The sequence below is a fragment of the Thamnophis sirtalis genome, unplaced genomic scaffold, assembly GCF_051295495.1.
Source record: "Thamnophis sirtalis isolate CommonGarterSnake01/CBP01778 unplaced genomic scaffold, rThaSir2_p1.2 scaffold_11, whole genome shotgun sequence".
Lineage (NCBI taxonomy): Eukaryota > Metazoa > Chordata > Lepidosauria > Squamata > Natricidae > Thamnophis > Thamnophis sirtalis.
The window spans coordinates 16,862,540-16,879,883 of record NW_028261391.1 but is presented as its reverse complement, the minus strand read 5'-3'; the positions used below and the strand labels follow the sequence as shown (position 1 = coordinate 16,879,883).

At 39.8% G+C, this 17,344-nt stretch overlaps 1 protein-coding gene across 2 annotated transcripts in view; it reads left to right on the top strand.

Moving 5' to 3' along the window:
* The first annotated feature begins 2,748 nt into the window (after positions 1-2,748).
* Positions 2,749-17,344, top strand: part of PRKCI (protein kinase C iota) — a 41,781-nt gene continuing 27,185 nt past the window's right edge. For both annotated transcript variants that reach the window (XR_015697989.1, XM_087725270.1), the window contains exons 1-2: positions 2,749-2,939; positions 14,131-14,252. Coding sequence is in view for 1 of the 2 variants with exons in the window: in XM_087725270.1 (XP_087581396.1) it covers positions 2,782-2,939; positions 14,131-14,252 (280 nt within the window). In the remaining variant the exon portion in view is untranslated. The remainder of the gene's footprint in view (positions 2,940-14,130; positions 14,253-17,344) is intronic.

Genomic DNA, 17,344 nt, shown 5'->3' with positions numbered 1-17,344 from the left:
GGACACAGAGATGTCCCGAGGCAAAAACACCCGGCGGGTGTTTTTCCCATGGCACACCTTACACTATGTCACGGCACACTAGTGTGCCACGGCACAGTGATTGAAAAACACTGCTTTAAAGCACTACAGTTTTTGTTCAGATTTACATCATAGCTGATTTCTATCTAGATTAATTGAGTTCACACATCTTAAAAGTTTTTGAGATTGGGAAACAATGGACTTGAAATGTTCCTGTTCCTAGTCCGATTGTGATGTAGAATTTTAGGGATTAAGTTTAGGAAAGCATGTTTTGCTTGGAACCAAAGCAATTTGATGTGCAAAAACTAACCTCAACAATCATATAATATTCTAAAGTCCTTGATCAAACCTAAGAAAGAGACAAGCTGTGTGGGAAAGGATGAAATGTTACATATTTTACAAAAGATAAAGGGGTTCCTGCAACCCACAGCTATCTCTAGACATATACATTTGTTACTTGAGGAATTGTATCTAAGGATAAGATTTTCTCACATTTAATAAAAACAAAGCTTTTATTGCTCATCAATGGTTTGGTTTTTATAGCTGTCCACTCTTTTTTAAGACAGTAGTTTCAGTATCAATGGGGAAAGAGAGGGCAGCCTAATGGGTGATCATGTATTTGATCCTCTCTCCAATATTAAGATATGTTAAAAAAAAAACCAATGAGAAAGGTAATCTGTCAGTGCAGGTCATGATATCACAAATATGATAATGATACACAGCTTGGTATATGCACTCTAATCTGAGTCATAAAAAATGTTTCTTTAAAATAAAATTATCTCAAGTCAATGTCAAGTTTTAGGGACCACACAGATAAGACTTTTCTCTAGGATGATGTGTCCGCATGCTGGCTTTTTATGTCTTGAAATGGTGCGTTCATTTGTTATAATGCAGTTCATCTTCCTGCTGATCGTCCTCTTTTTTCCCCCCCAACTTTTCCCATCATTATGTACTTCTCAAGAGATCTGGAGCTTCCCAAAATCTGATTGTTTTGAGTCTGACCAATTGTTCTTCAAATAATAAGTCTGGATTCATTTGTTTTAGCAAACTATTTGTTTTCCTGTCTAGGGCATTCTCAGGAATGTTCTCCAACATCAACGTTCAAAAGCATCAGTCCTTTTTGTCTGGCTCTTCAAAGTCCAACTTTTGCATTCACAGAGCATTACAAGTAATACTATTGTCTACACTATTCTAATCATTTTAGATACAGCTACATCACAGCATTTGAATATTTTTTTCAAGACTTTCATTACTGGGCTCAAACAACTAGTAAAGCCAACGGTTTTTCCAACTATATTACTCTGCTTTAATATATATCATAATTTGCTCATATCATGTTGTAATTTAAAGCTAATAGACTGGCATATACAATGTGCTGAGATAATGGCTGAGTTTCCACAATACATGGAACTAAACAATCTAATCCCATTTCAGTCTGGTAGTCTAGCATATTCAACAACCTTTAGTGCAGGAGGCTGCCAGAAGGATTTCTCCCCAGTCTTTCTCTCCTTCCCCCCACCACTAATGAACAAAACATGGAAGCAAGAATGAAAGAATAACGTGGATTTCAACATCTGGATCTCTAAACGAGTCTAAATTCCATCAATTCAATGACTAAACGGGCAATGAAAAATTCCAAGACTAAAATCCATGTTCTCACGCAGAAGCAGCAATTGTTTTTCAATAAATCACGCCCCCACATTTTAAAGATCATGCCCCTACTACAGCTCAACACATATTGTAGCATTACTTTTCTGCAAAAAATATTAAATATTAAAGGAGTTTTCAAATTATGGAAGTACAGAAATGTGAGCACTTGTAAGTGCAAGCCAGAAAACGATGCCCATTTGAACCACCTCTGCAGTGCACTGATCCATCGTTTGCAGACTTCTACGCATCCTGCGATTTGCAGCATTCCCACTTTAGAATTCCCCTTTTGTGTCCCAATAACATACACAAAAGTTTTATACACGCCGGCCACTTGTAATGAACTGGCGGCCCCCGGGCCGGATGCGTCACACGCAGACCACGCCCACCCCGGCTCCGCAAAGGCAAAAAAACCCATCGCGATACGTAATGTGACGCGATCGAGTTTGACATCGGTGTTCTACGGTCTTTTGCTTTCAGCAATGCTAGACTGAGTATAGTACTATGCCAAAGTCGCCTCTCTATGATCTTTTCGTCAGGTGCGCAGACAGAAAAAAAAGGGGGGAACTGCAAAAAAGGTTGACAAGCCATTCAGCCTATTTCCTAGAGAGAACGAATTTGGCATGCGTCGGGCTCAAGAAAAACAACGTTTCCTTCGTGCGGCCTCCCGGCTCCACAGGATCTTAAAGCCGCCCCTCTTCCCCCGGTTCTTTTCGCCCTTTGCTTCACCACCACCCCTACGCCCCGGCGAAAGTGGTTCGCTCCTCAGCTCGCACTCGGCCCCTCCCCTTGCTCATCCCTTCCGCTCCGCGACTTTGGCGCGTTCGCCGAAGGGACGTACTACCTGTCCGCGCACGCACGCTCGCCTCCAGCGCGCGACCTCGGAGGAGGGTGTGGTGGCAGGGAGCGGGGGGGGGTGAGAAAAAGGAGGGGAAGGCGGAGCGGTCTGAGCCGGCCATCCGTTACAGCGGCGGCTGTCGCTTTGGGGAGGGAGGGGGCGTGGGACGCACGCACGTACAGACCTCCCCCCCCTCTGCAGGTCCGGGGTGGGGCCGCCAGGGAGGCAGGCGGGCGGGCGGGGCCGGGCGAAGCGCGGCGAGGCACGGCTGAGGGGCGATGCCGACTCAGCGCGAGAGCGGCAGCAACAGCAGCGGCGGCGGCACTAGCATGTCGTACCCGGGCCCGGGAGGCAGCGGCGGCGGCGGGATCGGTAGCTTCGGCGGCCCCGGAGGGGACAGCGCCCATCAGGTCCGCGTCAAGGCTTATTATAAAGGGTGAGTGGCCAGCCCGGGTCAGTAGGAGAAGGACGGGTGGACGGCGTGGGGCGCCGCAGCAGCCGCTTCAAGCCGAGACAAAAGGAAGAAGATCAGGTTCCCCCTGGTGGGGATCCTCTGCCCCCAGAAGAGCCCCGGGACTCGCGTGGCTTCCAAGGAAAGGGGAGAATAATTGCTCTTTCAGCCCGGCTCTCCCTTCCCCCCGACAGCGGCGTGGCTCGGACCGACTAAGCTGTCTTCCTGGCCGCGCGATCGATAAGCTAAGCCCCAGGGCGAGCTCGGTTTGCATGCCGCGCTGAGCCAGCCGTCCACTGCGATTTCCCGACCACAACCATGTGTGTGTGTGTGCGCGTATGTATGTATGTATATACACACACACATAAATGTGTATGTTGAGGGAGAGAGAGAGAAGTCGACACCAGGTCTGTGTGTGTGTGTGTGTGTGTATAGAGAGAGAGAGACTATGTATTTATATATATATAAATGTATATATTTAGAGAGAGAGAGAGAGAGGCCTACCCCATGTATGTAATATCTATCTATCTATCTATCTATCTATCTATCTATCTATCTATCTATCTATCTATCTATCTATCTATCTATCTATCTACCTACCTACCTACCTACCTACCTACCTACCTACCTACCAACCAACCAACCATCCATCCATCCATCCATCCATCCATCCATCCATCCATCCATCCATCCATCCATCCATCCATCCATCTATCTATCTCCATCATATATCTGTCTGTCTGTCTATCTCCATTTATATATTGAGAGAGAGAGAACACAGTTTGTGCACTCAGTCATTACGGGAGGCTGGTTCTTTTGGGAGAGATTGGGTTAAGGGTCAAATTGCTGGGCAGTCTTCTCTTCCTATGCCTGGGCCTTAGAAACTGGCTGTAGTTGGATCCAGGTGAATAGGCTACCTTTGAACTCTTATTCTCCTTCAAAGGAAGCACCCTGATATAATTGCAAAATAAGAAGAAGGGACAATTGCATGGGCTGACTGACATGAGACAGATACCCTGCTGGTGGTAGCCCTCCACAGGGGTGGTTGGGGAATGGTTGATTACTCGCAACCATTAAGCCCATGCTGGTTCAGAATGACTTAACTAACTCACCTAGGACAGCCAGTTTGGTACAGTACCAAGAATTCTAGTTTTGCCAAAGGCACAAAGGCTGCTGGGTGACCTTGGGCTAGTCTTCCTTAGCCCAAGGAGGAAGAATGCAATGGCAAACCCATCTCTAAAAAAACATTGTCAGGAAAACTGGAGGGACTCAATCAAGAAGTTGCCAAGAGGCTGATTCGAAGGCACAAAAACAAAACCCCTCACCTACAGAGATGCCAAATGTAAATGGGCCTTTCCAGTGGATGGCAAACAAGGGTTAACAGGGATGTTTATGAAATGAATAGGGAGTTACAGGCTTAGATGGTTGCATTTCCACACATTCCTTAACAGCAGTAAGAGGATGGCGTCCTCACTCAATGGGGCCTTGTGGTTGTAGGTACTCAGGATTTAATTGTCAAGGGAAGAATGCTGTGGGGCTTTGGGAATGGGTGGGGATGGGAATTTTTAATATTCCTCACCTAGAAGCAAGTAAATGATGTTGTGGAATGGCAGCTTTAATAAACTAAAGGAGTGCTCCTGGTGCAAAGCAAAGGGAGAAAAATGTTTGTGGGATGCCAGTTGTCCAAGGAATGCTTGTGTTACTAGGGAAGGGGGCAGGGAGGGAATTCAGGAAGAGAAAGCATGTCAAGGTCAGAACCTCAGGAATGTAGCATAGTGAAAGTTAAGGAATATGTATTCAGTGAGACTTCATGAATGATGGGTAAAGCTGAGACTTGAACTCACTCTTGAAATAACACAATAATCATAGCAATATGGTCTAAAGTATGTCAAGCCTGAATTACCACTTTATGCATTTTGTGGTTCTTTGTTTATGTTTCATGCCAGTTGCAGATAACTATTTAGAGTCACAGGGTGTGATACAGTGTTTATTGCATGAGATTGAAACTTGTTTAATGTGTGACACACACACACACACACACACACACACACGAAGAGGGAGAGAGCTTTGGATTTAGACAACCATCAAAATTAAGTCAAATAACTAGAAGAAGACTGGCTGATTCTTCAAATATGTATTTTAGAGAAATCCTCAGCTTCATGTTCTCCAGACAGCTTGGACTACAGCTGGGAGAACATGAAGCTGAAGATTTCTCTAAAATACAGTTTCCATAACAGCCAAGTAGGTTTGATAACTGAAAGGTGATAAGAATTCATAGGCTAGCACTAGCACACGACACAGGATCAAGTTGGGGAAACTAAAGTGCTAATAACCATCCATTGAAAATGAGTTGTGAGAAATCAGTTCTGCAAGTGGGGTGCCTGTCACAGATTAATTGAAGCATGTCATTTGATTTTGCTGAATATGTGAAAGAAAATATTTGGACCTGCCCATGACACTTGTCAATCATGTTGGACATAAAGACCTCTACTTTTTGTTTTATTTTCACCCTTGAACTGACTCATTGTTTTAGCAAGTGTTGGGCAACTTAGTTGGGAATTAAGAATTCTTTATAGATTTTTGGTTTGAGGAACAGATGATATTTAAAGAAATATTTATTTGCATTTTGAGCTTACTCTTAAATTATTAATCCTACTTCGTGAAGTATTAGCAACTAGGGACAGAATAGAGTTCAACATAATATTATCATTTCTTTTGATCACGTTTAACTAACATCTTGCAATCTCTGAATCCTCTCTTTTCCTTTTCTTTGTGAAAGAATTATCAATAGCAGTATATCTTCAAACAAGGCTATTCTCTTATACCGATACTCATGAGTATCGGTATAAGAGAATAGCCTTGTTTGAAGATATAAAGTTCATTTAATGACCTTTCGAAGTTACAGCAGCACTGGAAAAAGTGACTTCTGACCATTTTTCACATTTATGACCATTGCAGCATTCCAACAGTCTCATGACAAAAATTAGACACCTAGCAACTGCCTCATATTTATGATGGTTGCAGTGTCCTGGGGTCATGTGTTTCCCTTTTGAGACCACCTGACAAGTAAAGTCAATGGGGAAGCCATTGACATGTAACAGCTTGATTACTAACTTAACAACTGCAATGACTCACTTTAACAACGTGGCAAGAAAGTTCATAAAATGGAGTAAACTTCAGCAGTTGTTTCACTTAGCAACACATTTTGAGCTCAATTGTAGTCGTACGTCAAGGACTACCTATATAGGTTCATGCAAATTCATGTTTTATTTAATTGTATACAACTTTTATTACTTTCATGAATAACTCAAGGTAGTCAACATATACAACATAACTTTCTCCTCCTATTTTCCCCACATCACCGACCCTGTGAGTTGAGTTGGGCTGAGACTGAATGATTTGGCCCAAAGTCGTAACTTATAGATCTTGTTGAAGAAATTCCATGCTGTTTTCTCTGAACTCTAGATGTAAACATTTCTGCTTGCAAATAATTTGAATGGGAAATTACCAAAGGGGAACCAGGGCTTCATCTAGACTAGAAAGTAAAAAAATATCTTGAAAAACCGTTCCATATTCTTGCTAGAGAAAACTGCATGGATATGTCCATAAAACCATCAGGAGTCTAACTTGTTTGAAGTGATTGTACCTGGTAATTTCCCAGGATTTATTTAAAGGCTGTGTTTTATGTTTTCCAGTTTCAAATTAAATGTATTGCTTTATCATAAACCAAGCAAGTAAATCTGCTATTAAAGCAGAATTTCTAAAAAGCAGCACTCTCTCTTTGTTTTCATCGTAATGCTTGTGTGAATTACACCAGGTACAGACTCGAAAAAATATTTCTTTTTCTCTTTCTATTAGGTATAATATTTTAAATAACTCCATTTTTTTCATTGTGATGCTTTTGATTTAGTAATCAATAAAGGTCAGTCTTATTATGGCAATTGAATCCAAAATGTCCATTGCTAAGCAATGTGGTTGTTAAATGAATCACACCTGATTTTACAACCTTTTTGCCATGGTCGTTGAGCGAATCACTCTAGTTGTTTAGTGGATCACAAAGTCACTAAGCAAATCCAGATTTCCTTATTGACTTTGCTTATTGGTAGCCAGTTGGGAAGGTCACAAATGGCATTCACATAACCCAGGGACATTTCAACCATCATAAACACATGCTGGTTGTTAAAGCACCTGAATTTTGGTCACATGACCCTGGGATGCGGCAACATGTAAATGCAAGGACCACTTGTAAGACATTGTTTTCAGTGCTGTAAATACAAATGGTCACTAAATGAATGATTGTAAGTCGAGAACCTTAATATGCTAAACACTCTAAAGGTAGAAGCTTAGAAATAATGTCAATATGGAATTGGGGGAGGCGGGGATGTGTGTGGTTTGATAGCATATTTGAACTTTGAAGAAGAATGTGTGTTGGTGGGGGTGTGTGACAACGACATAACACTCAAAATCAGCTTTCATGATCTATTTTGAAAAAACAAAAAGAGTGTTCTCTTGTGAACAGTTAATAACATTTGGTTAGTGTTGTATTCAGTGACCCTTCCCTCCCAGTGTCAGGTTTTATCATACTGCTGGTAGAATTACAGGGTAAGAGAGAAATGCCTATGTAAACCTTACATTCCTGTTCTTACTAAACAGGCATTTCCCCAAGATTTTTTTTCATTTTGAATACTTACATTTCCTCTCTCCCAATGCACTCCAGTATCTGTTCTGTGAATCCAAACTATGATAATACTATAATACATTCACTAATGTATATTGCAAAATACAGAATACCATAGAACCAAGTGTAACACCAAATTGAGAAAATGAGAACAGCTAAACAGTTATACTGTTGGCATCCAGTATTTTTGTAGGGAAAAAAAAGAATGCATTCATTGTTCATCTTTTCTATTTTGTCTTAATATTTAAATGACATTTAGAAGCATAAACATTTTCAATAATGCATCTCAAGAAGAACAGAGGCATAGGATTGTAAAGGACTTCGGAGATCTTCTAGTGCACAGGTGTCAAACCTGCAGTGTCATGTTGCTGCACGGGACATATTGCAACATTTTTTTCGTGGAGCTGGGGTGGGCGTGCCTACGCGTGATGCATCTGGCCCATGCGCCGCCAGTTTGACACCCCTGTTCTAATGCAACTCCCTGGCCAGGGCAGGAATCATCAGACCATCCAAGACAAATGGTTGACTATCTTTATTTGAAAATGATCTTCTGATTGTAACGATTCCTCCTTATTTCAAGGTTTTCCTTGCGTAAAGGCTATTGATTCTTGTTCTGTCCTGGGATACCACAGATAATAAATCCATAGCCTCTATGACAGCCCTTCCAGTATTGGAAGACTGTTGTATGTCTTCCCTCAGCTTTCACGGGCTGAAAATGCCCAGGTTTTTTTTTAACTTTTCAGAAGACTTTCCTTTAAAGCCCTTACTTTCTTTGTTGCTTTTCTCTGTACACCTTCGAGGTCTTCGGTTTCCTCCTTGTAATTGCAGTATTCCAGATGCAATCTGACCAGCACAATCTAAACTAGAGCTATCACTTCCTTTGATCTTGATATTATATGTCTGTTGATTCAACCCAAGATTGCATTGGTTCTTTTGGCAGCTGCAATGCAGTGCTGGTTTATGCTTAATTTGTGGTCTGCTAGGAAACCAAGAGCCTTTTCAGTAATATACTGCCAAACCACCTATATTATAGCTGTGCATCTGCATAAAGTGCAGAACCTTTTTTTCTCACTGTTGAATAGAATTTTGTTGGATCGGGTCCAATGTTTAAGTCTTACCAAGATCCTTTTGAATCTTGAGCCAGTCTTCTGAGGTCTTAAGTAGTCTATCCCAACTTTGTATCACATGCAAATTTGATGAACATCTTTCTATTTCCTTGTCTAAGTCATTTGTACAAGTATGCAAAAGAATATTATAGGCAGTCTTCACTTAACAACTTCACCTAGGGTTTGCAACTGTTGTTTCTAAGATATAAGGTGGTTAAGTGAAATATCACACGATCATACCTAACTTATGAAGTCAGTTCTCTGCAGTGGTTATCAGGTGATTTTCTGGCAGTTATTAAGCCTGAAATGTGAACCAACTTGCAAATTGCCTGTTGGCTTTCCCATTGACTTTGCTTGTTGGGAGCCAGTTGTGAAGATGAAAAATGGTGATCACATGACTCCAGGATGCTGTGATTGTTGTAAATGCGTGCCAGTTGCAAAATGCTTGAATTGTCATACGACGGGGGATGCTGTAATGGCTGTAAGTTCAAGCACTGGTCATAAATTTTCTTCAACATTGTTGTAACTTTGAGTGGTCACTGAACAAAGTAGTTGTTAACTACCTGTATAACACTAACTCTTATAATCACTGATTCATATAATCAGATTTGCTTATACAGAAGGAGGGCATATAGATAAACAGTCTTGTAATTGAAGGATAGAAACTTGCCTTCAAAATTTAAATGTTCCTTCCTTTGGAATTGCCTTGTTTACCTTTGGTATAGGTTCTCAGAAGAAGTTGTCTCTGTAGTATCACTAGGCTTAAAGAACCATCTGTTTGCTAATGTGCTCAGACTTCCCACTTGTATACTGTATATTATTCTTTGAGTTGACAACAATGTTGGTTCGGCTTCACCTTAGAGATAAATAAAAATGTTGTGTGAAACAGTCATAAATGTTCCTGTAGCCATTTGTTACAGACATCTAAAAACCAAAACCTTAGGTGCAAACTAAATAATTAGAATTTGTTATCTTAAATGATATTTCTCTGGTACAAAAAATATCCTCTTTGTACAGATTCAGGCATCCAGTGCCATATTTGTACAAGAGTAAAATCTGACATGTTGAAAACCCTGTTTTCAATATTTATTCTGTTCTCTTGATTGAGAGAGTAACCTCCAGTAGAACATGAAAGGAAAAACTCTAAATCTACTTTGATTATTAAAAAACATCTTGCATCCTGTAGATGTTTTCAAAGAAATAACTTCCATCAAATATATCAGGATGTCCAGGTAAGGCTGGAGCATAGTTAGAAAATACATATTAATCTAACAGAGCTCTTGCACATTCTTGCTTCTGAACATAACTCAAGTTGGGTGATAACCAAAGTAAATATAGAATGTTCTTTTATTTTTTAATGTTCTTTAAGAACTAATGTTCAAGATAAAAATATTGTGTGTAAAAAATCTCTGTCAGTGAATTCCTTTTGCTGATAGCTAGTTTCTAGTGCTCATAAAAAGATGGACTCCTAACTTTTTTGAAGGAAGTGTCATAGGCACAAAACTATTATTAACTAAGCCTTTGAATTGTCTTTCCCAGGTATTGATACTTGCCTGCTTGCTTTCTCTTAACTGATGAAAAGAGAAAAGCATTTTGTCTCTTGTTTTTAGCTATTGATGCTAAACATAGTTCAGATCAGGTATGTCCAATCCGTCCCTGGATAGCTAATAGTGCGGCTCCAGAAGAACATTGAAAAATACTAAAAAAATTAAAAGGATATTTGTTATTTATGCAACCAAAGAGAATTCCTTTTCACTCAGTGAGACCCAGGCAAACCAAAAGGCTGGGATACCCATGGTTTAGATACTGTTTTAATATCTAAATTAACCTAATATAATTTGCATTTTGGCATAGATCTAAAATTTCATATGTATGAAGATCTGTTTAAGCCATGCCAGCTGTTATGTGTGTTTCATTTAAGAAGAGTACTGGTGCAGTGGTTATAATGCAGTATTGCAGGCTCTGTCCACATTGCCAGGAGTTCAGTTCCTTCGATCCTGACCTCTCAAGATTGATTCAATCTTCTTTCCTTCTGAGGTTGGTAAAATGAGGACCCAGATTATTGGGGGCAATATGCTGACTCTGTAAACCTATTAGAAAGGACTGTAAAGCCCTGTGAAATGGTATATAAGTCTAAACAGCTATTACTATTTAAATGTCTGGTGAACTTTATACATTTCAGGGTGATTGTTAAAAACACTGATCAATCAATAATGTAGAGAAGTGGTTTTGTTCTCTGATGCTCTGTTAACTTTTATGTTAATGTTAAAAGTTAATGTGTCTGCAGCTGAGTATTACATCTGGAGTTTAAATGAGTCAGAGGGAGTTGTTTCATGGTCTGGCATAAACAGGTTAGCTAACTGGAATTATACTTAGTCACAATTAAGGTGTCATGCCTGTAAAAGGTTGATGAATACCTTTTCTTTACTCTCTCTCTCTGTTCAATTTATTTTTAAGAGGGAAAACCAAAGTAGACTAACCTTTAATCGCAGAACAGTATTTCTGGAATTATGTTTTAAACATGGGTAGTAGTTGATGAAGAAAAATAAGAATATTAAAGTTAATTAAGATTAATGACATTTGAAAAACTGTGGGTTTTTTTCTATCTAGAAAATATTATTGAACGTTGTGCTTCTGAAGATCTTTTAAGGGATTAATTTTCTTATTTATAATAGGTTATTCTCTTTAACTTGAACAAGGAATTTGAAGTTTCTTTCATGAAGGAAATGTTTTTAGCATGTTCAGATTTGACTGTAGGCCTGTAAGTTGTTTGTATAACCATGAACGGCCTTTCTTCGCCTAACTCCTTTTTCCTTGCTTGTTTTTGTTGGCAAGAATAAGCTTTTCTGGGACTAAATTCTAATATATGGCTACAAAAGTGCAGAAACAATGGTGTAGTTTAGGGACAAATATCAAGCTGCCTTTTTATATTAGGAATTGAATGAAGATTCACCGAGATACTGTTGAGGGAAAGAAGGAATTTAATTCACCAATATGTCTAAACAGCTAGTGGAAAGAGTCTTCCAGATGCAATTAAATGTATTGCTATTGAGAAGACAAAGTACAGGTAGTCCTTGACTTATAACAGTTCATCTAGTGATCCTTCAAAGTTAAAATGCCAGTGAAAACAGTGACTTATGACCATTCTTCATGCTTGCAACCATTGCAGCATTCCCACGGTCACATGATTAAAATTTGGATGCTTGGCAACTGACCCATATTTACGACAATTGGGATGACCTATATTTATGATGATTGCGATGTGTGTGTGTGTGTGTGTGTGTGTCATGTCATCCCATTTTGCAACCTCCTTTTGACAAGCAAAGTCAATGGGGAAGCCTGGTTCACTTAGCAACCGTGTTACTAACTGAACTACTGCAGTGATTCACTTAACAACTGTGGCAAGGAAGGTCGTAAAATGGGGCAAAATTCAGTTAAAATGCTTTGCTTAGCAACAGGAATATTAGGCTCATTAAGTCAAGGACTATTTGTAATGTGATGCAAAACTCCTGGTGTTTTTATTGCATTATCTGTTGGCTAAGAATTATGAAGAATGTGAATAGCTAGGCCATAAATATGTTGGTTTTATCCTACTTTTATTGATGATGAGTTCATCAATAATGAAGCTTCCGGAAACTTCACCGTAAATGCCGTAGAACCAAATTTATCTTCTCGTACGGTTGAGCCTTTTATTACACAGGGCTTTTCAGTAATGATGGTGATTCACGTTTAAAAGAGTCCTAGCCAGAAGAATTCATTGAGGAGTGGCCTATCTTAGAAATATTTCTAAACTCTTCTTATGCCCTTGTTTAATTTAAGAAAAAAACAAAACCTCTTAACAACATAATCACAATGGGGATCACGCTCTCATCACTTTTTTTAAAATTAGATTACTGCAGTGCATTTTGTATGGGGATGCCTTTGAAACCTCCCTGGAGGCAGCAGTTATTGCAAAAGGCAGTTAGTGGCTGATGTTAACCAACCAAGAGCCATAATTTGCCCCTCAGTCCCTGTTCTGGTTATTTAGCCCTTTAGAACGAGCTCCCTGTTGAGATCCGGACCCTTACTACCCTCCCGGCCTTCCGCAAAGCCACCAAGTCCTGGCTGTTCCAGCAGGCTGGGGGAGCTGAGAAGCATCTACCTCCATAGAAATTGTGAATGTTGGTTTTGTTTTTAATATGTTGTCTTTGTCTTGTTCCCCCCTTTCCCTTGTCTTTTGTGAGCCTCCCGGAGTCCTCCGGGAGTGGGCGGCATACAAGACAAATAAATAATAATAATAATAATAATAATAATAATAATAATAATAATAATAATTTGTAGGGGTCACTCAGCAATGCAGAGTGCTGTTTTGGGGCTCAATCCCTTACGGCTCTAAGGTCCATGCAGAACCCACCTTTTAGCCTATTCCAATAAATTCTTCCTAGAAAGAGTTTTTGGTCATGCCCACTTTCATAAAGGGAGAGGAACGAAGACCCGGAATTGTTTCTCGGTTGCTTTTCTCTCCTTGCCCTTTAGCTGTGATGGTGAGCCTATGGCATGTGTGCCAGAGTTTGCATACAGAGGTCTTTCTGTGGGCACGTCAGCCGTTGCCCCAGCCCTGCTCCACTGTGCATGCGCGCACACCTCCACTGGGGAGCTGGTTTTGGGGTCTCTGCCATGCATGCATGGGGGCAGGAGGCATGCAGGGGAGGGGCACACGCATGCATGAGGGGGTGGGGTACATGTGCAGGGGCATGCTTGCATTGCATTTTGGGGCCTCACACAGTATCCCTGCGCCTTGTTTTGGCTTCCAGGTTGTTGCAGAAGGCCTTCCAGGTGTGTGTATGTGTGTGTTTGCGCGCACACTTTGCATTATTGGTGTGGCCGCACATGGGCGTTGTCGCATGCACGTGCTTTTGGCACACAACAACAAAAAGGTTAGCCGTCACCGGCCTATAGAATTAAGGCTGGCTCCATTTTGTCCCAAAGATGCTTTTTCAGGAGGCAACTCAACTTCCTTGTTTTTTCTTTGAAGACATTTCACTTCTCATCCAAGAAGCTTCTTCAGCTTTGACAGGATAGTGGAGAATGGAAGGATTTATATTCCTTGCGGATAGCAAAGAAAAAAAGGAAGAAAGATTTAACTGTTCTGCATGCTTTTGATGATTGTTTTCTAAACTACCACAAGTCTGCTTTGATTTGGAGATATATAAAAGGAATGGATAAATAAATCTTGTATGCACTTTGTTTCTAGAGAAAGTAGAGGCTCATGCACATTTAAATCGGCATGAAGTTGTTTTGAACATACAGGCAGTTGCATGTAAATTTATCAATTAGGAGCAAATAAAATAGATACAATTACAAATGGATGTTCAGTTCTGAATTAATAGTCTATTCATTGTATTCTTTTCAGGGACATTATGATAACTTATTTTGAGCCTTCTATCTCCTTTGAGGGACTATGTAATGAAGTTCGAGACATGTGCGCCTTCGATAATGAACAGTTATTCACTATGAAATGGATTGACGAAGAAGGTAAGTACAAAGAAAAACTATTTCATAAATTATTAGCGTCTTCCATCAAGTGCCTCTGTAACTTTCAGCAGTGCTGTAAAAAGTCCCAGAGGCACTTTGTGGTTTTGGTCTTGACTCTAGATTCAAATTTATAATAGTATAGGGGTTATCAAATGATAGTTGCATTGCTTTAGGTTTCATGACGGTTGTATGGATAACTCTTTTTATGTTTGAAATGAGAAAAGAATATTAGAATTTAGGCTTCCCTGTTTCACAGATCCTTAATTTTCTTATCCTGCCTTAGTTTACTTTCAAATTACGTGGGAAATAAATTGAAAAAGACTACAGTAATTGTTGTAGGACATGTGGAAATTTATATTTCTCTTGTTCCTCTCAAAGGCTTTTGATTGCATCTTACTGCATTTCCAGTTGATTCATAGAAAAAAGATTGTCCTATAGGCTGGTCAAAAACTCCAAAGGTAATTAGGTCACATAGCTGGTCAAGTTCAGTTGAGTAAAAATATAAGACATTAACTGTGGAAAGAAATGCAAATAAAATTATTGAACAGGAAAGTGGCAAGACAAGTTCTTTATTGTATTTCATTCCAAGTGACCTGCAGTAGTAAACTTCCTGATATTTAATCTTAATTCAGAATACTGGAGAGGGAATCTTAACTTCCTGATATTTAATCTTAATTCAGAATACTGGAAAAGGAATCTTAACTTCCTGATATTTAATCTTAATTCAGAATACTGGAGAGGGAATCTTAAAAAGTAAATAATATTCAGGTAGTCCTTGACTTATAACATTCATTTAGTGACCATTTGAACTTACAATGGCATTGAAAAAAGTGACTTAGGACAATTTTTACATTTCTGACCATTTCAGCCTTATAGGCATGTGAACAGAATTTATATCAGAGGTGGTATTCAGCCAATTCGGACCGGTTTGCCTGAACCAGTAGCAGAAATCGTGGGTGGGCCCGCTCACCTGCCCTGGCTCTATGACATCCTATTTAGGCACGTTTTTAAAGCTGGGAGCATGCGCGGAAGGCACGTGCGCGAGCAAAGCGCATCTGTGGAAGGCTGGGTGCATGCGTGGCAACAAACGTGTGGTAACAAAATGTGAAACCCACCTGATTTAGATGTTTGGCAACTGGCTCATATTTACAATAGTTGCAGTGTCCCAGGATCATATGAGCACCTTCTGACAAGCAAAGTTAATGGGGGAACCAGGTTAAATTTAATAGTCATTTTACAAACTTAACACTTACAGCGATTAACAACTCTGGCAAGAAAGGTCGTAAAATGGGGCAAAATTCACTTAACAACTATCTTGCTTAGCGGTGGAAATTTTGAGTTTAGTTGTGGTTGTAAGTCGAGGATTTACCTGTACTGCATTTAATTGTTTAAAAGGTATAGTGAGTTAGAGATATGAATCAATGGCTTGCTGCCCACTTCCAGCAATCTAATTCTAGATCTGCATTATTGGGGGGGTTCTGTCTACTGACGCTTATTCAATGAATATATTATAGAGTTAGAAATCCAGTTTTAGCTATTTCAGTATTTAACCCTTTTTCCAGCTACTTACATGATGATAGCAGGAAGGACTTTGTGGCGACGGTTAGGTAGAAAAGGAAAGTTTTAAACTTTGGCATGCATAGAAGTATTGTTAAAGAAAATAAACATTAATTCCAGGAGGATTATAGGCATTAAATGCCCTCAAGGCATATTTGAGAACATGCTTCTTAGATTAGCATTGCATTTTTAAAAAAATTGCTCTGTAGTTTTGCTTGAAGAAGAACAGGTTTGTTCTCTAAACAAGGCCTAATAAAAGTTCTTTTTTGTAAAAAACAAAATAAATCTGCAATTATGTTAGGCGCTTCAGTGTGTGCATTAGCTGGCCTTTCTAAGAGCTGCAAAGAAGGAAATGTAATCCTTGAATTTTGAATGGTTAACCTTTCAAATGAATATGCAAATAAATGCTTGTTTAAAAGCAGGATCCAATTGGATATGTTGAAAGGAAAGTATAGGTCTACCCTCATCAAACAAACAAAAAACCCCACTAACTAACACCCAAAATAAACAAAGGAAACAAAATGTTTAACTTCCACAAAATATTTGGTTTGTTTCTGCTTAGCCCATGAAATCTGGCAGAGTGGACATGCTTTTAGATCTCTTTATGCAACAATATCACTCTGTGAGACTCGTGGACTTCTTTGTATCAGTGTCTGCTCTGGGGAACTTCATTACCACTGAGGTTCAGAGGGCATTTATCTTTCTGTCCTTCTTCAAGGCCCTAAATGGGTTGATTCTTCCTCTTGGGGCCAGGCCATGGGAGGACCCCTGTATAGAATGTAAACCAGGGGTGAAATCCAGGGGTGAAATCCAGCAGGTTCTGACAGGTTTTGGAGAACCAGTAGCAGAAATTTTGAGTAGTTCGGAGAACCGGTAGCGGAAATTTTGAGAACCAACAAATGCCACTTCTGGCTGGCCCCAGAGTAGGTTGGGAATGGAGATTTTGCAGTATTCTTCTCCTGCCATGCCCACCAAGCTACCTCATACCCACCAAGCAACGCCCACAGAACTGGTAGTAAAAGGTTTTGAATTTCATCGCTGATGTAAACACCTTGGATGTTTGGGTTGACATCAGTTGTTTTTGTTGTTGTTGTTGTTACTACAATTGACTCCATTGTTGTATTTTTAAAAATTATTTTATACATCCTTTTTTTAAAAAAAAATATCACTTTTTATTATCATCTTTCTTCAAACTGTAAGTTATTGAGATTTGCTTTTGCAAATTAGGCAGCCATATAAACCTAAGTACAGGTAGTTCTTAGTTAGCAGTGGCAATTTGGGCTAGAATTTTAATTACCAAGCCAGTGGTTCTCAACCTTTTCTTCACCAATGACCCCCTTTTTAAATACCTTTTGTAGCCATGGACCATAGCCACTAACCCCCAAGATTTAACTCAGAAGTTAACCTCAAGATGTAACTCACTCCCCACCATCCAGTCAGAGTTGAAGAAGGTTCTCGGATGAGAAGCGAAACATTTTCAAAGAAAAACAAGGAAGTACATTTGCCTCTTGGAAAAAAAAACACCTTTGGGACAA